The 24,934-nt window shown below is 47.7% G+C and overlaps 1 protein-coding gene across 1 annotated transcript; it reads left to right on the top strand.

The window, feature by feature from the left end:
- The first annotated feature begins 26 nt into the window (after nucleotides 1-26).
- OGFOD3 (2-oxoglutarate and iron dependent oxygenase domain containing 3) lies at nucleotides 27-24,226 on the top strand. The gene is made up of 9 exons (XM_080923288.1): nucleotides 27-158; nucleotides 1,984-2,201; nucleotides 4,325-4,400; nucleotides 5,432-5,474; nucleotides 7,547-7,611; nucleotides 8,469-8,525; nucleotides 10,011-10,164; nucleotides 19,834-19,957; nucleotides 23,858-24,226. Exons 1-9 carry the CDS (start codon nucleotides 85-87, stop codon nucleotides 23,992-23,994), a joined length of 948 nt encoding a protein of 315 aa, XP_080779414.1. The 5' UTR covers nucleotides 27-84; the 3' UTR covers nucleotides 23,995-24,226.
- Nucleotides 24,227-24,934: the final 708 nt, after the last annotated feature.

Genomic DNA, 24,934 nt, shown 5'->3' with positions numbered 1-24,934 from the left:
TCCCGCCTCGTTTTCGCTGTCGCAGCTATTGCCCCGAGTTTGGTGGCTCTCGTGTCCGGCCTGGCTCTGCGACGGCTTGGCCCGATGGCGCCTCAGCGGAGAGGACCACCCAGAGCTCCCGAGGGAAACACAGCAGCAGAGCGCCGGCGAGCGAACAGGTAGCAGGATCCTTAAGGACAAGGAGGCCGCGCGCAATAGCAGGCGGAGCCTGACTGGCGTGTGGGCGTGACCATTCCGAGGGCGGGGTCGGAGGGAGGTGGAGCGTCGTCGTGATCGCCGTGTCTGTCGGAGAGTGGGGTGTGGCCATCCCAGGGGAGGGGCCTGACAGGGAAGGGGCGTGGTCATAACAAGGCGGGGTCTGACCTGTGTCTGGGTTGGCTTCTGGGTGAAGGTGTCAAGTGGGACCAGCCCTAGTGGGACAGGAGCATGACTTAGGGAGAGGGTGTGGAAGTACTGTAGGTGTGATGTGTTGAGGGCGTGGCTTGGTTGGAGTATCCTGAGGCACCTCTTTAGTGAAATGTCCACGTGGCTGCCCACCTCCAAGCCTGCACAGAGGTCCTACCCACAAGAAGCCTCTCCTTGGAGTCAAGTCACATGAGCAGGTTTCTCTCGCTAAGGACCATTTCTGAGCCTTTATTTCCCATCTGCTGTATGTCCCATCTCTCCGAATCTCTGCCGGTTATCTCATCTCGGCCTTTTAACACCTCACCTGTCCAAAACTGGCCTGTGAGCCTCTGTCAAACCCACACCGGAATTGGAATCTAAGAAATGGAGCTTTTAGGGACAGGGACCTACCTAACTCTGACAAATCAACATGTATTATTTTGAGACCCTCAGTTATACACACAGATGTGAGAGACACAGGCACAGCTTCATCAGGGACTGGACCAAACAGACCTGGGTCATAGAGACGACTTTCACACATTTCTGACATTCTTCTATGCTCCTTCTGACCTCAGGTTTACGATCTGAGTAGTTACAATTCATGTAAGTTGGTTTAAGTACACATGTGTTCTTGTAGGATCGCACGCTTGGGATGGGGTGATCATACACGGATGTGTGAGTGTGCTTAGAGACTCACATTCCCTGTTAATCCTCCAAACAGGCGCTCTGTGTACCAGACAGAAATTACCTCTTCTGAGGGGTGGTGTATGGTGGGCATCCTGATAAACTTGAGTGGGTTGTGGATAGAAGCAGATGCCCTATTTCCCACTAGATGCTTCATATTAGCCCATGAGTACCTGTAGCATCTCAGGATTGTTGGGGAGTCCATCCACCTTGATCTGAGATCACTGTAGGCACAGCCCAAGCTTGATGACATCCAGCGTGGGCAGCTTGTGGCTTAGTTTGATGGCTGCATCCATTGGTTATGCAGTAAATATTAAAATGACCCACCAACCCTCGCTGTGGCCAGTATCATTAGAGCCAAAATGCTTCCACGGGGCATATTATCTCAGTGGTGGCTGGTTCCAAGCCACGATGCCCCCAGGTACTCTCTGACCCCGGCAGTCTCTCCTACGTTAGCTCCAGCACCAGTGGGCCATATAGAACTAACATTATATTCACATCATCTGTGGCCACCCTCTGGTTAGTCTGGCTTCCAGCTGCCACTCTGCTATCCGGGAACTCTGCTCACATTCCCTGCTGCCACCCCTTGATCCCAGAGGTGGCTACCCTCTCACGGTTCCCTTGGTGGGTCGCTGCCACACCAGTTCTACACATCCCATTTCTGTGGGGGTCTTGGTGCGTCCCGCCACTGTGCCTTCTCATGAACACAGTTGAGTCACCTCGTGAAGGAAAATGCCACACAATAGACTCTGATCCAATCGATAAGATATAATTTGCCTACCTAGACAAGACAAATCATCCTATACAAATCTATCCCTTATAAAATATACATATCTACCTATAGCTATGCAGAACCACTCGAGATGGTTCATCCTTATCTTCCTCCATCTTCCTCACTCTCTCTTCTATCTTTAGTACCAAGAAGGACCGGCTGCCTCGGGAGGCACAGAGGACATGGCTAAGGATGGTAGCCTTTGGGGCCGGCCTTGCTCTGGTCACATTCCTGCTCTGGAGTAGTGTGGGGGTCGATGATGATGTTGCTGAAGTTGTGGCCCGTCGTGGTGAGGTCCTAGAAGGCAGGTTCATTGAAGTTCCCTGTTCTGAGGACTATGATGGTCACCGAAGGTTTGAAGGTATGTGCCACAGGCTTCTCAATAAAGAGTAACTGGTAGGGGCTGGAGAGATGGCTCAGCATTCAAGAACACTTGTGGCATTTCCAGAGAACCGGAGTTCAGTTCCTAACACCCTTGACTGGTAGCTCCCAACTGCCTGTAACTTCACCTTCAGGAGATCCAACTTCTTCTGCGGGCACTTGCACTAGTGTGTGCCTACTTACACACAGACACGTGCTCCTGTATACATACTTACACACAGATACACATGGAGTGACAAAAATGAAGCTCAGCACTGTGTCTCTTGCTACAAACAGAACTGGTTAAAATGATCTATGTGGACACGGAATTGGTTAAAATGATCTATGTGGGCAGAGACAAACTTTCCCTTCCCAGACAGGCAAGCTCACGCTGGGTTGGAAAATAAAGATGTTGCAGGGTTGGCCTCCAATACCACGCAGGCATAAGCAGCTCCTTTGCAAGCTTTGGTGCCCAGAGGCTGCCTGCAGAGAAGCGACAAGGTTAGGGAACTGGGAAAGGGTCAGCGAGATGGCTTGGCCACTAAAGCATATAACACAAACCAGATGACCTGATTTCAGTGTCCTGAACCTACACAGTAAGAGAGAACCAACTCCTGTAAGTAGTTCTCCGACTTCCACCTAAAATAGTAAGTGTAAAAAAAAAGTTCCAGAAAAATTAGGATGATAAACTGGGAACCAAAAAGGTAAGGAGCACCCAGAAAATGTGAGGGCAAGAACATACTCCAGGTCACAGCTCTGCTGATGGTCCTGTTTTGGGCAAGAAGGGACACCCAGCTAGTTAGAAGCTGGAGTCCTGGGGTTGGGCCCAGGGGAAATAGAAGGGAGCCACAGTGTCAGGGCCACAGGGCTAGGTGAGGACAGTCAGCAGCCTAGAGAGCACACACCTCTGGACTGGGCTGCTGGGGTTAGGTGTATGCCTTGGCCTGCTGTTTTCCTGAACATTTAATACCATCCAGATGCATTCTGTTCCTCAGATATAACATTTGGGCCCAGTTCTATAAAGGTGGTTTATTTTTTTATTCAAAGTAGTGTTTTGTATGTGAACGGAGAAGAGGTTCCATATTCTTCCACAAAGGGGTGCTGTTGTGATGTACAAGAACTCAGCCCTCAGCTGCATGTGAGTCCTTTGTGGACTGGGTGGCCAAGGACAAAGGGCACATCATTTTCTCCTTCTGCAGTCAATAAAATTAGCATGTTTCTGTTGTGTTGGATGCTCTGTCCTAGGCATTTACTTGGAATATCCTAATTTACAACATACATGCACACACACACACACACACACACACACACACACACACTATAACTGCAGTTTACCAGCCAGCATATCTTGCAGGAAGGTCCCCAGAGTTCCATCTCACCAGTAAGAGCACACAGCTCACTCAGGGCAAGGGAACTGCCAGAACACAGGGATCAGTTGTTTGCTAAGTTTGCTGCTGATGCTCTACTCCATCCTGGCATCTCTCCCACAAACCTAAACACCATCACACTCACCCTCTCTCTTCACAGCTGCTTCTCAGCTCCCGTTCTCTGGGTGTCTGCATGACACCATGGTGTGGCAGTTGTAGAAATGAATATAGCAGGTGTCGTGGTCCTGGAGACAGATGGCGGCCAGAATGACAGGCTTGGCTTGGACTGTGTCAGAAATTTCCAAGCAAGCAAGCAAGCAATGAATATTGCCAGCCTGTCAGTGTGCTAGCACAAACCTGTAATCTCAGAACTCAGGCAGCTAAAGCAGGAAGTTCTTACATTTGAGGCAGCCTGAAATACATAGAGAGACCATATTTCTAATAAACAAGACAAAGCAACACCAAAATGTCAATGCAATGTCTGGGGACATCCTTGTTTTCCTAGGGTTTGGGGCAGTGACAGGATCAGCCTATGTGGGAAACCCAGGACACCTGGCAGGAAGGAGATATGACCTGAGGGTCTGCATAGGGCAAAAATCCAGTGAAAAGCTACTTTTATCTGAAGTCAACTTTTAACTAGGTGTTTTAGCCAAAGTGGCCCCTTGGTCATGGTGGAGGACCTTGTCAGCTTGGCCATGATCTTGGGTTGGTGGCTTTGGAAGTCAGCATTTCTCCTTGCCTGTCGCCCACCCTCCAGGTTGCACCCCCAGGAAGTGTGGCAGAGGTGTCACTGACATTGTCATCACCAGGGAGGAGGCAGAGCAGATTCGAAGGTACCCATGCACCTCTGCACTTTGTCTAGGGCATCCAGGAGTTGGGTCAAGCAGTGAATGGGGAGTGAGCCAGGGCAACAACAGAGTTGAGAGAACCTCACAGTTCTGTGGACCATCCTCAAGAGTTTTGGGGGTCAGAGGGCAGGCTTCCTGCTTCTTTTGAGGAAATGCCGTGGCCTTAGCAGTGTTTCTAATGATTGAGCAGTCTAGAGACCCAGCCTCCTCTCCAGGAAGCTTACTCTGCTGTGTAGACAAGGGCTCTTCCAGCCTTAACTGACATTCAGTAGGGATTTCACCTCTCTGTGGCTCATAAATCCAGCTCAGAAGCAGCTGATACCGAGTTTTCTTCGTGTGGATTAAAAAAACAAAACAAAACAACAACAACAACAAAAAAAAACCCAAAAAAAACAGGATCTTAGATACGTAAGATTTCATTTTCTGACCAGTTGTTCAGACTCAGTATGTGGTCCCTCATTTGGCCTACATGAGCCCCATTCTTCTCTGTGCTTATGCTGTTTCTGCTACAATGCCCAGCAGGAAGCCCGTCCTCTGTATCCTGCTCCCCACCTCCCCACCCTGATCCTAGACATGGACTATACCTGCGCATTCTTAATGCTTTACTGAGGGGTTAGTGTTCCTTGGTAGCTTTGTCAAAGCTGCGTGCTCTTCAGTTGGGTAGTCTTCTCTGGGATGGGATGGCTCTTTGACACTCTGAACTATACTTTCAAAATCCCCATCTATTGGGGAGCTGTCAGACCACAGACAAACTAAGAGATTCCTTTGCTGTAGTTCCGAATCAGGCCAGTGGTTTCCAAGTAGGTCATGTGTTAGGAGCAAGAGGATGCTGATGTGTCCTCAGCTTTGAGAGTTACAGTTTTGAGTTTTCCCGTTTGTTTATGTCATAAATGTTAAGCAAGCAGGACTCATCGATAAGGCACTATTATACCGATGGGTGATTTGCCTAAATGCTTTATGGGTAATGCTGTCAACTAAATCTTGATTTAAAGTTGTTTTTTTTTTTCTCCCCACAGGATAGCAGAGAAAGGGCTCTCCTTAGGTGGATCAGATGGAGGGGTGAGTTGGCATGGTTCCATCTTCTTGATACATTTTAAGTTTGCTCTCCTTGGAAAGGAAGGAGAAGGTGTTGGATCCACAGAGGCATCTGTTTCCCACCAGAGGCATGAGCTGGTGTGTCCCTGGTATTTCTCAGATAGTGGCTGGTATTCCTTCTGCCTACTGGGCACAAAATATATCCCTCTTGGGAGGAGAATGAATAAAGTTCACAAATGGCCATCTCTTAAGGCCGCCCAGCTTCAGGTCCCATTGGTGCCTCAGACACTTTGGATAGGGATAGGAAGGATGGGGGAGGGGTGGAAAGAGGAGAGAAAGAGGGAGCTGAGAAAGGAATTAGGAGCCTGGGGGCCAGGTGGCTGCTGGGAGAAACATAGCCCCTGAGAATGCTTAAATGGATCTCACTGCAGCAGGCCAGCACAAGGGTAGATCATAGAAGGAACAGGATGATGGGTCCACCTGGAACTTGTGATATCATTTGGAAATGGGACCTTTGTAGTTGTAACTGAAGGAAAGGCCTCATCAGGGACCTCAAGTTGAAGGAGAGGTGTCTGTCTGTGTAAGAGAGAGTCAGAGGGAAACTTATGAGAAGAGAAAGCCTATGTGTAGAAGGAGGCAGAGAATTTCTATGGCCACAAACCAAAGAAAGCCTGGGGTACAGATACCGGAGGACAAGGAAGGACCATGCCCAAGAGCTTAGGCCAGAAACCAGGGAGCGCCACCTGCACCTCCTTGGTTCTAGACTTCTGGCCTCAAAGGTGGGAGAATGAGCACGCCCACAGCGGGAGGTTCTCATTCTGTATAACCGTAGGAATAAACTGGGCTGGCCACACCTCCGTAAATGGAGAGTGGGCAGTAGTCATTGGGGTCTTGGTCTCTGCCCGGCATGAGGAAATGTGTGAAGACAGGTTCCTCTCCCCACATATTTTAGCAGTTGCTTTGCATTGTAGCCTGTGGTGGGCCCAAATTAGACCTGCAGAAGGTCGACTTTCAGATTTTGTTATAATTTCAAACTATTTCTGTGACTGCACAACTTCATCCATAGCTCTTTCTTTAGAGTTCTAAAAGTGGAATTCCTTTTATGTTGTTCATTTGAGTTCGGAGAGCTATTTGCTAAAGTACTGTCAACGAATGTCTTGTTTCTTCCTCATTCAGCCCGACTTTGAGAATCCCTGTGTAATAGGTTCATACCTTTAAGTTCAGTAAACATTAGGCCCATGTTGTATCCACACAGTAGCTAAGTACTTATAGAAATAAGAACTACTATCTGTTACTACTGGCCATGCATGGTGTAAAATGGTCCACATGGTGGCTGTTTGCTTCCTGAGACACAGGGAAAGACTCAGAGTTGGGCAGTTAAGGTCAGAAAACATTCGGCAGTTTTTTAAGGGCTGCTGATGTGTAGTTAGTTATACATTAGGTGTTTAACTAGGATCACACCCACATGCACCTGTGGCCAGTATTCACGGAAGAACCAAAGGCTGTCGTAGGGATAGGCCAGCAGGTCTGACACATCCATGCTGGGAATAGCCTCGGTGCTTAGCTGTGAGAAGCAACGTGAGTTATGCCAGGGAAAGAAGGACATCACAGGTTCTATCTGATACCACAGCAGAACACAGGCAGCTTCCCACAGAAAGTGGGGCTTCAGCTGCTCAGGATGGGCTGGCAGATAAGAGCAGAGAACAGAGAGAAGACAGAAAGGGTGGTAATTAACTGTGCAATGATGCAGAAACTGGTCACGCTGCATACTGCACACATGGGCAGAACCCTGTGTCTAAGTCTTACCTTTACAGACCTAGTGGAGGGAAAGAGGGAGTCGATAGGGTGGGCTGTGTCTCACCATAATTATCCTCAGATGTGTCTGGGGAGTGTGTCTGGAGACTGTTTCCGAAAATGTTAGGCCGAAGAGTTTGGTTTTCTCTTTGGACACCAGAGAGAGTCCTATTTGTCCAGGCAGACAGTGCCCAGGCAGGATTTTATGAAGTCAGAGGTAGAGTGTTTACACATGGATTGTGGCAACTGTTCAACTTTGGCTTCTAAAGTGACCATGTTTTATGCACATGCATCTTTTTCAGGCATCTATCCTGGACCTGCACTCTGGAGCCCTGTCTGTTGGGAAACACTTTGTGAACCTGTATAGGTGAGAGGCTAGAGGGAGTAGAAGAGGTAGAGTACAGGCGGGTGGGTGTCCAGCAGCTGTGTGGGCTTCAGAGAGCTGTGATGCTTCTCTAGGGCTAGAGGGAGGCCTGAGAGAATTCTCAGTCTCAGCACCATCAGTCTGTCAACTGCTGACTTCCCTCCCTCATTTTCCCCCCTCTCTCCCCCCTTCCTCCCTCCCTCTCTCTTTCTCTCCCTCCCTTCCTCCTTCCCTTCCTCCCTTCCTCCTTCCATCCCTCCCTCCTTCTCTTCCTCCTTCCCTTCCTCCCTTCCTCCTTCCATTCCTTTCTCCCTGTCTCCCTCCCTCCCTTTATCTTTCTCACCCTCCTTCACTTCTCCTTCTCTCTCTCCTTCCCTTCCTCCCTTCTTCCCTTCCTCCTTCTCTTCCTCCTTCCCTTTCTCCCCCCTCCCTTCCTCCTTCCATCTCTTTCTCCCTTCCTTCCTCCCTCCCTTTCTCCTTCTCACCCTCCTTCCCTTCCTCATTCCCTCCCTCTCTTCCCTCTCTCCCTCCTTCCCTCCCACCATATTTTTTCCCCACTCCTTACTTCCTTTCCCCTTTTCCTTCTCTATAACGTAGTTATTATAGGAATGGAATAACTCAGATGATTTGACAGATCTGCTTCTGGAGACTTGTTGGTTAGCTTGAGGAAAGACTGATCAGAAGAAACAGGGAAGCTGGGTGTGGTATTTTATACCTGTGATTTGAGCCCCAAGTTGAAGATCAGCCTGAGATAGAGTGAGTGAGACCTGTTTTAAAACAAACAAACAAGCAAAACAACAACAACAAAAAAGCAAGGAAAAGATTGGTAACACCTGCTAACACCATTTATTATTTCACAGATACTTTGGGGATAAAATACAAAATATCTTCTCTGAGGAGGACTTTCGGTTATATAGGTAAGGAAGATGGAGAGCAAGAAGAGATGGGTGTGGCCAGAGATACATCAGGCCTGGGCAATAGCTCCTGTGTCAGTGAAGACCTGTGGATGTAGATGGAGCTCAGCTTGTCTCTGAGTAGTGGGCATCTCCCCTAATATTTTCTAAGCCCTCTTGGTCCTGCAACAAACTTGTCCTGCTGTTGGTCACAGTCACATGATTCTTGTACAGTCCTTACCCAGAGCAGCTTGCCTATTTGGGGAATTTTTTCCATTAAAGCTTCTATTTAACAATTATTAAGAGACTGGAGAGATGGCACAACGGTTTAGAGCACTGGCTGCTCTTCCAGAGGTCCTGAGTTCAATTCCCAGCAACCACATGGTGGCTCATAATTATCTAAAAAGGGATCTGATGTTATCTTCTGGCATGCAAGCATACATACAGCAGAGCACTCGTGTGTAAAACAAATAATATTTAAAATATAGAAATAAAAATATATCACTAAGATGTGTGTTAAGTTCCAAGGAGATTCTACACACTGTTTAGTTAGCCCTGTTACCCGAGCTACCTCACCGCAGTGCAACATCATTGTCCATTCTATCACTGATGATCAGCCATGTGGCCTGAAACCATAGCTGACATTTCACCTTCATTATGTTCCCAGGGACAAAACCAAGGCTTCTGGTCCAGAGAGCAGGTGAAGGGCTTGACTAACACTGTGTACCTAGCAGTGGCAGCCGTGAATTGTCACTGAATACGTGTGTGATTCTTTAAGTCCACAGTTGCAGGTGACATAGAGCCACCAGGAGCTTTTAGCCACTTTTGAGAGTCTCTCCTGGCATAGAGCTCTACTCTGATAATCTTGAGACTTAGGACCCAGCCCATGGTTGTCTCCAGCTGACTGGTTGTACTCCTAGCCCTGACTAGTTTAGTTTGTTCTTGATGTATGTTCCTAGTGTGCACACACTGGCTTAAATAGAAACTGTTCTGTGATAGCTTGGCATTTGAAGTTCCACAATTTATAAGATCACACACACATACACACACCTAACATTTGAACTGTACATTTTTCTTGACATCATGGACACACAAACCTCCTGGAACTACAGTGTAGAGAGAGCATCTTCTACAAGGTCTTCCTTTCACACACAGAACTGGAACGACTGTGACCTAGGAGCCAGCCCAGAGGGAACATGAAACTTATGTTTCTGGTTGACAGCAAGGAAACTTAAAACAGCAAGCATGAAGACCATCAGCAGCCACAGGAATGTTCCTCACAGGCATTGCTTCCTGCAGATGGTATTCAAGAGAGCTAAAAGCGTAAAACACTAAATACTGATTTTTATTCAAAGGTCTGCTATGTTCTGTTAGGTTTAAGAGTTGAGTGGAGATTTGTAATTAGGAGGAAAACTGAAAAAGAATACTCCAACTAGTTTCACTCTATAAAACATTTGAAATAGTTAAAACTTACAAAAGCATCAGACTGACCCATTGTGTGCTCTGCAGAGACATTCGGCAGAAGGTCCAGCTCACCATTGCGGAAGCGTTCGGCATCCGCGCATCCTTGTTGTATCTGACAAAGCCCACGTTCTTCTCCCGAATAAATAGCACGGAAGCCCAGACGGCTCATGACGAGTACTGGCACGCACATGTGGACAAGGTAGGCATCTGGTGACCAGAACCCCAGGCATCGGCCCTACATTTCCATTCACTGTTTTGGACCTCTCCTTCCTGAGCTTCTAGGATGCACCCTCAGCTAGGTGAATCGACTGAGGAGATAGAATGCATGTCCCAGGTGTCGAAGGCTGGAACAGAAGGTGTGGTGTTGGCTGGAGCAGCATGGGCTTTGTGGTGTCCTTTGTCCCACTTGTTCCTAAATTCATGTGCAACCTTTCTGACTGGACTGTGTAAGCAGAGGGTCCTTTTGTTGCTTCCCAGCCCAGGTCCCCACATCCCCACAGGATGTCCTCTCTCCACCAAAGGTTTTTTGTTTTGTTTTGTTTTTCCCTTGTCTCCTCCCTAAGACCTTGTCACCAGCAGCAGGATTGCCATGAAGGTTCACTTGTGTCCCTGACCTCTGCTGCAGAAGAGAAATTAGGGTGGTTGGGAGCAAAGTTAGAAAGTTTATTGATGATGTCGGAAGACAAGGTGCATCCAAGGAGAGTTGGTCTGGGTGTTAGGAAAGGAGCACATGAAGAGCCTTAGACCTCACTGTGAATGTGACCTGGAGCTTTGCAGCTTCTTGACCTGTGGGTCAAGACATTAAGGAAGGTTTTTGCTGGCATACTTTTTCTTATTCACAGATCTTTGATCTTGAAGAAGAGTCTATTTTAGGTACAGTCTTGCTGCTGGAGAAGGAAGCACTACTAGCGATAAACATTCATGCCTAGGGAGTGACCCAGTTGATAGAGTACTTGGCTGGCATGCCTGGATTCAATCCCCAGCATCACAGAAACTAGGCAGGATGTCTCGTACTTGTAACCCCAGTGCTTGGGAGATAGAAGCGGAGGATCACAAGTTCAAGATCACCTCAGCTATGTAGAATTTGAGTCTAGTCTGGGCTACATGATACTGTCCCAAAACAACAAAAAGAAAAACAACTCTCTTCATTAAAATGGCTCCTTATTTGTATGTAGGTCACATGTAGGCAGGCACCATCAGGCATACTTTATGAGCCATTTTTACAGTCATAATTTGTGATGTTTCTCAGAAAGTGGGTACAGTTATTCTTCAGGTGGCCTGATTAGTAATATGAAAATTCCTGGGGTGTCAGCTAGCGAGAGATGGGAAAGAGAGCAAAGAGAGTGAGAAGCCCTTTGGCCTCTCATATTCTCTGTTTTCCAAATAGTTATCTTGCCTTGGTCAGTCATCTCTGTAGAGATTTCTCAGCCAACGTGAACGTTCTCCATGAAGGTCTCTTCCCCCTGGACTGTGGACAGGGCACAGATCCTGTATCCTCACGCTTGCTCTGCCTGGATCTTTTGATGTGTGACATGGTTTATCTTTGCTTTCTTTGACTTGAGTTTCACTGCAGAAACTATTGGAGTCACACCCAGTTGGCTTGCTTGCAGGGCTCCAGTTACTTTGGTATCAGCCTAGGGTGGATGCTGGATTGGGGAGCACTCACCTCATGAGGCCAACCAGCAGTGACTAACACCCTCACACAGAGGAGGCTTACATGGTGTCCTGTTAAGTTTCAAGAATATTCTTCCAGGCCTGCTTACTTTTGAGGGCCTGTTCACTCCTGGACATTCCATCCTCATTAGGAGATGACAATTATTATGGTGATTGGCTGAGGCACAAAAGCAACAGGGTTAGCAGGGTTTGGGCTTGCTCAGGAGGAATTGCCTGTGTGCTCTGTTCCCACGGTGCCAACAGGGCTGATCAACCACTTGATTCTGTCGTTAAATTCAGGATGCAGGCAGTGGGGAACTGAGGAGGACAGCACAGGGAGGTGGTGGCTCAGTGTTTGCAGCTGGGCCTCGGGGTCTCATCACTCTTATCTCTTTCCCCAGCCTTGCTAATTGAATGATTCATCAGGCTGGGAAGAGTTCTAATTTGATTGAAATTCTGCACACATCACATAGCACTGTCTTTGTGGCATACCTCACTGGTCACCTTTATTAACTAAATGTTGATCTGTGAGTGTCCTCTCTGACAGCCCTTAGAAACAGCTCTGCCTGTGGCAGCCATGTACTCTTCTGCGTGCAATACAGGGCACTGGAAACTCCCGACAGCACCTGCCATCTGCAGTGTGTTCTGGGGATCCTGCAAGTAGGTGCTCAGCAGAAATGCCTGTTCTTTCTACCTGGTGTGCTTCTTGTGGGATCTTCTGCTTCTTATTTCAAGAATATGAACTGAGGGGCCCTTGAGTGTGTGTGTGTGTGTGTGTGTGTGTGTGTGTGTGTGTGTGTGTGTATCCCTGCATAAACTAGGCACCAGTATAGAACGGACAAAGTGGGGAAACTTCTGACCTTTCACTGAAGTCTGTCCTTTTAGAATCTTAGCTGTTAGAATCATACCTCTCACTCCTGGTGTGTTCTTCAGGCCTGGGGATGGCCATGGCCACTGCGCCACTGTTTGTCTCTCTGTTCAATAAGACCTGTCTTAGCTAGGGTTTTACTGCTGTGAACAGACACCGTGACCAAGGCAACTCTTATAAGGACAACATTTAATTGGGACTGGTTCAGAGGTTCAGTCCATTATCATCAAGGTGGGAGCATGGCAGCATCTAGGCAGGCATGGTGCAGGAGGAGCTGAGAGTTCTACATTTTCATCTGAAGGCTGCTAGGAAACTAGGGTAAGGGTTTTAAAGTCCACACTCACAGTGACACTCTAACGAGGCCACACCTTCTGATAGTGCCACTCCCTGGGCCCAGCATATACAAACCATCACACCTTCTCTCCCTGTAATGCTCTCCCGTGAGTTGCAGCTTTCCTACCCCATTGTCTTGCTTTGCTCACCCAGTTCCTGAACTAACCTTAACCAACCTAAGAAAACATGTACAATTTTTTCTTAGCGGCTCCACACCACCTCTAAGTACTCACAGACCCCGGCTTCTTTTGACCCAAGCACAGTCCACTCCACCTGCACTGGCTGCTTCTGTCCCGGGTGGTCCACAACTGCCCCAGCATGTTGTTTTCACTCACTTTCCCTTCGCATGTCGTTGCCAAGCTTTGCACACACACATCCCAGCTCTGTGGCGGGCTTTGTGCATCCTGCCACTTTGAACTCAGTTAAGTCGCCACATCAAAGAACACACCAAAATACTCTCATCCTATTGGCATGATATAATTTGCCCACCTAGATAAGTCAAACGATCCTGTACAATTTCATCTCTTATAAAATATTCATAACATCCTTATCCATATAGAGATGAGCTGAGAGAAACATCCACATCTGCTTCCATGTTGCCTCCTCTTGAATCTCCCGCTTCTCCTCCTCCCTCCTTCCTAGACTTTTCCCCGCCTACCTTTCCTTCTCATCCAATGATAGGCTGGACCCGCCTTGCTGTATAATGACATCATCCTACAGAGACCCACCTGTCTCTGCCTCTCAAATGCTGGGATTAAAGGTTTTTCACCAAGCGCTGGTCTGTCATCCTGCTCCTTCAGAGGGAACTAAGGCTCAGAGAAGTCCACTCAGTTGCTTAGTGTCACACAGTAAGAATGTTCTGTGGGAGCTATGGAAGCACTGCATTCTCACGCACATACCCACAAATAAAACAAATCTTTAAAAAAGATTTCTCTACAATATAGACAATCCCTTTGTTGTGAAATTTTTTTATTAAAATTAATATTACATTTATTTTGAGAGTGTGTATATGTATGTGCATGTACATTCCATGGTGCCTGCATGGAGGGAGGAGGGTAACCTATTGGAGTCTGGTTTTGCCTTCTACCATGGGGTCCCAGGAATCGAAGTCAGGTCTTTAGACTTGTTAGCAAACACCATTACCTGCTGAGCCATTTCACTAGCCCCTGTAGTCATACTTCAGCAATGAATTTTCTCTCTGTGTGGTGTTGTTGTTTTGTTTTGTTTATGAGACAGGATCTCTGTATAGCCCTGGCTATCCATCCTAAAACTGACTGTGTAGACCAGGCTAACTTTGAACTCACAGAGATCTATCTCTGCCTCCTGAGTGCTTATGTTACAGACATGCATCACCATGCCTGACCAATATTTTTTTTCCTTCCCCATCTCTCTCTTTCTGTTTTTCTCTTTTTTGTGCCAGGAATAGACCCCAGTATCTAACACATGATAGGATAGCACTGTTCCACTGAGCTACACCCCAGCCTCTCCATGATGTTTCTATGTGCAAGTTTTTGAATTTTGTTTTCAGTTTTTTAAAATGTATATGAGTATTTTGCTTGTGTGTTTGGTGCCCATGAAGGTTAGAAGAGGACATCAGATTATTTGGGAAGGGAGTTACAGAGGGTTATTAGCTGCCATGTAGGTTCTGGGAACCGTATTTGGGTTTTTTGGAAGAGTAGTCACCACTCTTAACCATTGAGCCACCTCTCTAGCCTCTATGTGCAAGGTTTCTCTGTGTTACCATGGCTGTCCTGGAACTTTCTCTGTAGACCAGGCTGGCCGAAAACTCAGAGATCTGCCTGACTAGGCATTCAGAGTTCTGGGGCTAACGGTGTACGCCACCACCACCTGGCCAGTTTTTTTTTTAAAGTGTTATTCTTAATTATGTAAATATGTGAACTTGTGTAGATATGTACTCATGAAAGACGGGAGGTGTCCTTGGAGCCTGGAAGAGGACTTCTGTTCTCCTAGGGCTATAGTTACCTGTAGTTGTAAGCTTCCCAATGTGAGTACTGCTGAAAATCAGACTCAGGTTTTCTACAAGAGCAGCAAGCCCTCATAACCACTGAACCATCTCTCAAGCTCCTCTATGCGGAACTTTGAATGCTTTTGAAAGCATAACAAGTATTTTTCTGGTGCTTGATTACGGCCCAGCAGTGAGTGTGAGCTTAGTTACTTCGTTTGCAGAGCTTGGGGCTGTCCTATCTTTACATACGTTTCTCTGCACTACACCCTCTTCTTTCCATGGGACTCAGTGACAGACTCTCAGAGCTTCAGGTATGTTCCCGAGGCTCCACTTCCTAGTTCTCTGTCCCTCGGGTCTACTCTAGTCCTCTGTCAAAGGCTAATACTATGCCCCTTCTCCTATCAGCTGGGGGATCCAATCCAGCATTGTTTCCGATTGAAGTATTTTTTGTTTGTCGGTTTGTTTTGGGTCTTTGTGTAGTCCAAAATAACCTTAAACATTCTGTACAGCTGAGACTGACACTGAATTCCTCTTCCAGCCTCCAAGAACACCCACAATCCTTCATGGTCCATTCCTGCGAACTCATATATACAATGGAGTACTAGGACCAGAAGCTAGTACCAGCATGCCTGTCTTTCTTCAGTTTCTGTCGAGCTGTGAAGTTTCTGTCTCTGCCTGATAGACGGTGATTACTTCCAAGATCCCTGTGACCCATGACTAAGTCTTACCTGTCTATCAGAGAACCAGAGCAGCATACGGGGCTTGTCTTTCCTGATTAGATGTTTGCTTTGGCCAGCCTGGTCTACCTAGTCAGTTCCAGGACGGCCAGAGCTACATGATTAGATGTTTGCTTTGGCCAGCCTGGTCTATCTAGTCAGCTCCAGGATGGCCAGAGCTACACAGTGAAACCCTATCTTGGAAAAATCAATTGCTTCAGTGAAACAGAGCCAGGTGGAAACTTGGGTGTCTGCCACAGTGTTCTGCAAGGCAGCTTGCCATATGACTTCTAACCAGTGTGCTTCATATTAAGTTTGGTTGGTTGAATAGCAATGTACCCTCCAAGGCTCAAAAGTAAAAAGAATGTAAGAAGACAAGAACCCCTTTTCCCAGAAACCCCTCAGTTGCCCAAATTAACACTATGGCCAGATTTTTTATATTTTACTTTATTTTGGTTTTTCAAGACAAGGTTTCTCTATGTAACCCTAGAACCCACTTTGTAAAACAGGCTAACCTCAAACTAAGAGATCCACCTAACACTGCCTCACCCAGGTGCTGGGATCAAAGGTGCGTGCCACCACCTCCTGGGATCTCCAACTACTTTTATGTAAAAACAAAGGCATAAAATCCTGTGTTTTGTCATTTGTAGAGAATCACATTTTAAAAAATTGTTTCCTTTCCTGTTAAGCAATGGATGGCAAATTTGATCTTGAAGTCAGTTGTTTCATCCACAGAACCCATTAGCAGGTCAATACCTGTAGTGTTCGTTTAAAAAACGAACTTAATTTACTATTACTGGAATGTGTGTGCCATGGTGAGTGCACACCATTCAGAAGATAACTTTGTAGAGTTGGTTCTTTCCTTCCATCTCTGTACACGTTCCAGAGACTGAACTCAAACTTACCTGTTGGATGATCTTATCTTTTTCATTGTTTTTTAAAGAAAACTAGGTATTTGGATACTGAAATCCTTTAAATGATGTTTTTAAAATATTTAGTATCATTATGGTGCATGTGTGTGTGCGTGTGTGTGTGCATGCACATGTGTGTACATGGTATGTGTATATGGGCATATGTGTAGAGGACAGGGGACAACTCTGTAAAACTGATTATTTTCTTCCACCTTTCCATGAGCTCAGGGGATTGAGTTCAAGTACCAGGCTTACCCACTGGGCCATCTCACTGGCCCTAGAGTGTCTCCTAAGTAGCATGCCTTCCATCACCCTTCTCACCAGCCGCAGTCACCTTGAGTGAATACACAGCTTCTAATCTGTTACAGTTAACAATAGGAGACTATTCTACTTTTGACTGTGCCATATTTCACTCACAGTCACCAAACCTTTGTTTCCAGACTTCATGGAGCACCCAGGTATATGACATGACCTTCCCTGTAGGGATTAGTCTCTCAACGGTCCCTCTCCTATGTGCTGCGATTACCCGATTTTAATATTACTAGTTGTTTTCTTGTTACATTCTAACTGTCCACACATTTGGAACTAGAAGTAAATGTTGTCCTGTCTGATGACGGCAGAGGTCTATCACTTTCCCCGTGAAAATCAATTGCCAAAAAGTCACCTGTGGTTTCTCCACTAATCTGGGGGTACCCCTCACACAATTACCTGTTACCCATAAGTTCATATGTGAGTTTCTAAATTCTCTCTTCTGTTCTAACATTTTTTATTTAATTAATTTTATTGTATGTGGATGGGTGTTTTGCCTACATATATGTCTATGCACCTCATGTGTGCCCATAGAAGATGGTGCACTGGAGTTTAAAATAGCTTTGAGCCACATTATGGGTGCTGGTTTGAACCCAGGTTCTCTAGAAGACCAGGAAATGTTTTTAACTACTGAGATATCTCTCCACCCCCTAGTTTTCTTTTCTGTTTAAAATTTTGATTACATTGTATTTATTTGGTGTGTGTGTGTGTGTGTGTGTGTGTGTGTGTGTGTATGCATGGCGGTCAGACAACAACAGCTTTCAGGAATCAGTTCTCTCTGTATCATATGGGTTTCAGTATCAGGCTTGCTGGCAGGTGTCTTCATCTACCAAGCCATCTTGTCAGCTCCCATCTCGGCTTTCTACAACCACATTAACAACCAATGATCTTGATGATCCTGGTGCTGTGAATTACGTAAGGAACAAAACCTGTAACAAGCTGATTTTGTCTGGTTTCTAAGTCTTGCATTTTTCCCAGTGCTGTCCCACTGCATCTGGCAGGCCTTGCAGGGATTTCTAACGGTTGCCCATGATAGGTCCTGCTTCAATGCCCGTTCCCCTAAAAGTCAGAATGGAGCATTTGTCGTGGGACTTTTTGGGATACTATATACTTTCACACCTGATGTAAATATGTGTGTGCTCTATGTGTGTGTAGCGTGCACTCATGTGTGGAGGGCAAAGGAAGATGTTGGGTATCCTGTCCTATTGCTCTCTATCCCTGTGAGAAAGGTCTCTCACTGAAGCAGAAGCAAGACTAGCAGCCAGCAAGCCGGAGGAGTCCTCTTGTTCCCACACACAACAGTGCTATAGTTTCAGATATGTGCAGTTACGCACATTTTATGTGAATGCTAGGGATTCAAACTCAGATTCTCATACGGGCATAGCAAGTATTGTTACCCTGAACTCTCTCCCTAGACATGCCCCTCTTTGTGTGTGTGTGGTTTGTTTGCATTGTTTTGTGTGGGGCAGCATCTCTGAGGAGGATGACCTTGATCTCTCTGTGTCTGCTTCCCAGGAGCTGTGATTACAGGCACTTACTACCACACCTAGCTTACTCTGTGCTTCTTGTCAGACAGACCTCTATTCTGTGTTTTGAGTTCCTGTAATAGAGTTTTCCACACTCAGGCTGCTCTGATGTAAAACATATTTTTCTGATATTGAGTGTTGATCCTGCTTGTAAGCACGGGCTTTTCTATCAGCTTCTTTGCTCCTCAACCCGAAACTGGATTGTTATGAATGATTATGAATAACTGCCTAGGCCAGAGGCTTTGGCTCATTCCCACTAGTCCATAACTCATTTACCCATTTATTCTATTCTCAGTGCCCCCATGCGGTTGGATACCTCTCCTCAGTTTCATACACCCATCTTCCTCTGGGATGGGGAGAATCACGCCCCTCCCACGTCTGACTCTATCCCAGAATCCTCTCTCCTTGCCAGAACTCCCACCTCCTATTTCCTGCCTTAACTAATAGGCCAACAGCTTTTCCCCCCTTTGGACAGGTGAGGCTTCCACACAGACACAAGAGAGTCTCTCTACATCTGCTGTCTTAGTTTAGGCTCCCCAGAGCAAAGCCTGAGTAAGAACTGGTATAGGGGAGATGTGTGCAGCAGCAGCTGAGAGGAAGAGGCCAGTTGTCCTGAGTCAGTCCAGGAGCTCCAAGGGTGCACTGGGACTGTATGACACAGAAGGGAAGCATCCCATGCCCTCAGCACTGGCTCTGTGGGGATCCTAGGTACAAACCTCCATATTCCGAGGTTAATGTTCCTCGTACCTAAACTGGAGCCCTACACCAATGAGTGAGGCAGCAGGCTCTCCTCTGCCCGGCAGCACTGCTACTTCCTCCTCAAGAGCCATATCATGGCCCCCAGGGTGAGGTTCTGTGCTGTGGGCGATCCAGGAGTGTGAGGGTCTGAAACATGGAGGAGCACAGTGAGCTTGTCCCTGCACCCAGTGGAACGTGCTCATCACACACTGACAACCATCTGCGCCTCTGTGAGGTTCCAAAGAGAGCACAGAATCCTGAGTGCCAGGGACAGGGTGGGAGTTAAGGTCACTGTGACAGTTGTCCAGTTTGGGAAGACGCAGTGGCCAGCACAGAAGGTAGGGAGAGCAAGGAGTGTGTGTTCAGTGCTGCTGACAGTGCTTGGAAACATGGTTGAAAGTAGACTCCAGACTATGTATATTTTATCTTAGTTTGCAGAAAGTTTGGGACGGTTCCACAGCTGACCACAAGTGGCATGCTTTTCTCTATAGACACTACACTGTTCACATTGCTACATGGCCAAGGTAGGAGCCAGTTTGCACCAGCTTCTATTCATCACCGCTCCATGTAGCTTTGCTGGAGCATAGCAGGGCCCAAAGCCTCGTTCGGGGATGGAGAGATGGTTCAAAGAACACTTGCTGATTCTGTAGAGGGCATTCACATCAGATGTTTCACAACAACCTATAAAGCAGGCTCAAGGGATACCATCTTCTGGCCTTCTTGGGCACCTTAACACACATGGCACACATAACGGACACAGACACATAAGTAATAACACAGTAAAGAAGAGCCTCATTCTCCATGAGAATTGAGACGTCTGACCTGCTCCCTTATGCTCCACCCCACAGGTGACCTACGGCTCTTTTGACTACACTTCGCTGCTTTACCTATCGGATTACTTAGAGGACTTCGGTGGAGGGCGCTTTGTGTTCATGGAGGAAGGGTCCAACAAGACAGTGGAGCCCAGAGCTGGTAAGACACAGGCTAGTTAATGGGTTGCCTAGAGTAGGGGATACAGGCATGTAGTTCAGCTTCATGACATTTAAGCATGTACACACACACTCCTGCAGTAGGTGAGGTGGGCTTACTTTAAGCGATACTATATCCATAGAACATTTACCCTGCATCTTTTGGGCTTGGTTCTGGGTTTGTCTAAATTGGCCTGCTGGTCATAACACCTAGAGATCAGCTTTGTTATCCAGTTTCTCAGTGTCACTGCAGGTGACTGTCAGAGCCAGGCTCCTAAGGGTCTCACATAGGTGTTCAGGGTCTCACCAGACTCTGTTGCACGCTCCTGATCAATACCATTTTCGAAGAGACCTGGCAACTTAAGGTTGAGTGATGCTAGGTGAGGAGCTTCACTGCAGTGAGTGCTTATCTAGTGTACATGGGGCCCTGCAACCCTAGCTCCACAAAGTCACAATATAAATAGTTAACTGATAGGTCTAGTGTAGTTAGAGATGGTGTTCTGTAGTCTGTCATGTCCTACACCGCACTATGGGGCATGACTCAGAGCTCATATCCCTGGTGGCCTGAAGACCCAGATTCCCCTATGCTGCATGGTTTTCCCTGGGGAGCAAACATCCCTTCCTACCTAACCTCTGGAGAGCCTGAACCCAGGTCCCAGTCAAAAGCAGAGTCTGAGCCCAGGTCCTAGTGGGGAGATGGAGCCTTAGTCCAGGTCTTAGTAGGGGATAAAGCCTGAACCTAAGTCCTGGTGGGGAGGTAGAAACTGAGCCTAAGTCTGAGTAGGAGGTGGAAGCTGAGTCCAGATCCTGGGAGACAGGTGATGGCTTTCGTGACTCAGAAATGTTCCCTATGTGGGAAAGTGCAGGACTGGGTGGCCCACCTTCCTGAAATGTAGTCTCTGCCCTTGGCCAAGACCCCACTGACATACAGAGACACACACACTGGCCATTGCACCAGCATGTTGTATGTATCATGTTCTGCCTGTCTGCTATAGTGTCAGCCTCACAAGCTAAGTGGTCCTGTTGCCACTTCCCTGCTTACTGACAGCTCCATCCAAGGAGCAAGGGCATTCGTACAAGGTGATTCAGAGGTCCGTTTGGTTCCTTGCAATGGTGTTTGCTGTGACCTACACAGCCTGTGACTGACTGACACACACAGCAGCCAGATTGTGTGGGTGCCACACAATCCCTGTTCTGAGAACTGGTGTCCTTGCTCATCGTCACATCTGTTTGTCCATGTCAGTCTGTCCTTGTCTGGGGGTGATATTTTGATTCCATTGATAAGGGTCCTACCATTTTGTGACTCCGAGGCCTCCCGTGTCATTTCAAAGACAGGGACTTTTGTGCTGTGAGAGTTAGGTGGAGTTCACTGAGAGTAAATGAAGTCTGAAGCCTGCACTGGCCCTATCAGCACCACCACCATCTGTTGGTGTGTGAGAGTGTGAGCATCCAGGAAGGTGGCGGCAGTATTCCTCCCTTACAGATGGAGAGCCACAGTCTGCAGCTGTGAAGATATCTGGCCACTGCATGAAGCTGGGTCCTACAACCTGAGCCTCTTTATATCAGCTGGCTGTCCCTGTCACCTGGTCTCAGAAGAGGGAGGCTTCAGCCAGGGCACAGGGGGCCCTCCTCAGAGGATGATGCTGTAACCACCCAGGGCACAGGGCCCTCCCCAGAGGGTGATGCTGTAACTACCCAGGGCACAGGGGGCCCCTCCTCAGAGGATGATGCTGTAACCACCCAGGGCACAGGGCCCTCCCCAGAGGGTGATGCTGTAACTACCCAGGGCACAGGGGGCCCCTCCTCAGAGGGTGATGCTTGTAACTACCCAGGGCACAGGGGGCCCTCCTCAGAGGGTGAATGCTGTAACCACCCAGGTCACAGGGCCCCTCCTCAGAGGGTGATGCTGTAACCACATGCCCTGCAGCTATGATGTGCTCTTTAACAACTCTTGTGCCCCAAGATGAGCTTCTGCTGGCCCAGCTGGCAGCACTTTCCCCCGTGAGCTGAGTCCTTGGCTTACACTGCCTTCCCTTGTCTCCGTCTTCCTCTTGCTCCCACCCCTTTTTCTGTGCTTGTTTCAAGACAATCTCCTGAGGCTGGCCTTGAACTCCTGATCCTCTGCCAGCGCCTACCAAGTGCTGTGATTACAGGGGCGTTCTGCCACACTGCTTTTATTTTCTCTTCTCTTGAAGGAGATCAAAGCTGAAGCTCTTAAGAAGTCCAGCCTACTGGTCTTTTTCTTTCAGTGTTCATACTTTAAGATAATGCCTAAGAAATACTCGCCACCCTAAGATTGCAGAGACTTCTTGGTGTCTATTTGTGTAGACTTTATGGCTTTTATATTTATGCTTCTGATCCATGTTGAACTAAATTTGATGTGTGATGTGAGGTTAGGGCAGCACTCACGTGAACATGGGTTTTCAGATGTTCCTACATCTCTTGTGAAAGAGCTTTTGTCACAGATCCATAGACCCTGTCCATACGGATGCAGCATCCTGACCACTGTAGCTCTATGCTCTAGAAAGCAGGTGGTGTTAGTCCTTGTTCTTCATTTTAAACGTTTTTGTTGCCTTTTTTATTTCATTGCCAAACGAATATTAGACTCTATTTGTTAATTTCTGCAGAAATTTTGTTTTGAGTTGCATTGAATCTGTAGAGTAATTAAAGCAAAATACTAAGGTGTTTGTCTGGTCCATTTTCATCTTCCTCTTGCACTCCCACTTCTACCTCCCACTTCCGCCTCTCACTTCCACCTCCCACTTCCGCCTCACACTTCCTCCTCTCACTTCCACCTCAAACTTGCACCCCTCACTTTTACCTCATACTTGCACCCATTTCCACCTCACACTTCCACCTCACACTTGCACCCCTCACTTTCACCTCACACTTCCACCCCTCACTTTTACCTCACACTTTCACCTTACACTTCCACCCCTCACTTTCACGTCACACTTGCACCTCACAGTTGCACCTCCACTTCTACCTCACACTTCCACCCCTCACTTTCACCTCACACTTGCACCTCCACTCCTACTTCACACTTCCACTTACAAGAGTTTCTGCAGCTTTTGTGTTTCTAGTACTTACTGCTCCTCTCTATCCAGGGTTCCGTCTGGCAGCCTGTCCCTTCAGCATGTGGCAAGGAGGCTGTAGTGATATTTCTGAAAGTGTCCTCTGTTGGGATTCTGTAAACCCCACCCCTCAGTTACCGAGCAGTAGGCACGTACAGTAAAAGCACAGACCAGCCAGTTAGATGTTCAAACAAGGAAACATGCTCTTGGAATCCAGGTTTGGAAGGGCTCTGAAGACCAGGGTATCTCTCCAGGAGTGGCCCTGAAGCTGCAGGGAGGGGCTGTTTCTGTCTTCACAAGTCATATTTCTTTGGATTGCCAGGCTATCGTTATCATCCTCCGTGACTGATTCTTTTATTTTAAATTTTTATTTCTGTTTCCCGTGTATGGATGTTTTATCAGCATTGTGTGTCTATGAACCCTGTACGGTGTCTAAGGAAGTCAGAAAGGGCATCAGATTCCGTAGAGTAGGAGTTAGAACCATCTGTGGGCTGTCACATCGCTGCTGTCAATCAAACCCAGGAGACTCTGGAAGAACAGCCAGCGCTCTGAACTGCTGAACCATCTCTCCGGCCCCTATGATTACATTTTATTTCCCACCTGTCAGACCTGGAAGGCCACCAGCCTCTGTCCTCCCCACCACAGAGAGTCTTCCCAATAGCCAGGAAGACTGGGGGTGCCCCATGCGCCCGTTACGCACCCAGCGCTGCTGGTTTGGTTCTCTCGCTCCTCCTCAGTGTTTCTACACCTTGTCAAATGCTGCTGTGTTTATTGCTGTGTTCATCCTGCAAGTGTGGCCTAGAGGTCACCTCTCTCTTCTCTCCCTCCAGGTCGGATCTCATTCTTTACTTCAGGCTCTGAGAACCTGCACCGAGTGGAGAAAGTCCTCTGGGGCACCCGCTATGCCATCACCATTGCTTTTACCTGCAACCCTGACCACGGGATCAAGGACCCAGTACTCAGGTGACCCATTAGGTCGGGTCCTGAGTACCATGTCTGGAAGCCTGTTTGTGGCACCCTAGTGTTGTGATACAGCCCTGTCAGTGAAGGCACTCCTAGGCCGGGCTGAGTGTGTGTTCATCTCTCCCATTTCAGCCCATTGCTGCTGCCCAGAGTGCCTTACGAATTATCCTGAGTTTTGGTCCTGCTGATGTTTTAATATTTTCATCTGTGAGTAAATCAAGGAAGGAGCCTGTTTACCTGATAGCTCTGAGTGTGTGCTCTGGGCGCTGCTCACTGCGGCTGGCTGGCCTCATTCCTCGGGAGGCATCCCCATGTGGGGAAGAAACATCCACCTGTTAGTGGAGCTAGACATCTTGCCCCAGCCTACATAGCCCACTGAACATGGTCCGTTCTAGAACAGACTAGACAAAAAGAAGAGAACATAGGAACAGAAATGATGGCATTTTGTAAAAGGCTCCAGCAGTTGGTGTCTCCGGGAACCCAAGAAGTTTCATGGGTGAAGGATAGTTCTGTACATTTTAGGAGGAGACTGACATTCAGCACCCGAGAACCAGCCTAGGTCCAGTCTTGCTGTGTCGGGCCCTGCCTGTCCCCAGCATTATCCCCAGAAGTACAGGATCCACGTTTGTCCCTGCCCAGCAGGGACTCAGCATCCCTGTGCCCAACCCTCAGGATTCCCTGCCCAGTGAGGCACCATCTTCTTCCCCATCAGCAACAGACAGAAGAACTGGAACAAAAATGCCATAGGGGAGGCCTGGGCCTCAGGGGCAGCTCCAGCTTCGTCAGCCCAGTTTCTGCAAGGTCAAGCATGGGCCACAGTTGCTCCCATGAAGCCACATCCCTAGGAGAAGGCTGACCCCTCCCCTCATACACACATACAAACGGAATCCCAAGCATGCTATCCCCAATCCAGACACGTCCAGTCATCTTGACACAACAGCCTG

This window comes from Micromys minutus (assembly GCF_963924665.1).
Source record: "Micromys minutus genome assembly, chromosome: 10".
NCBI classification, from domain to species: domain Eukaryota; kingdom Metazoa; phylum Chordata; class Mammalia; order Rodentia; family Muridae; genus Micromys; species Micromys minutus.
The sequence above is the reverse complement of the archived record's forward strand: the minus strand, read 5'-3'. Positions and strand labels throughout refer to the sequence as shown.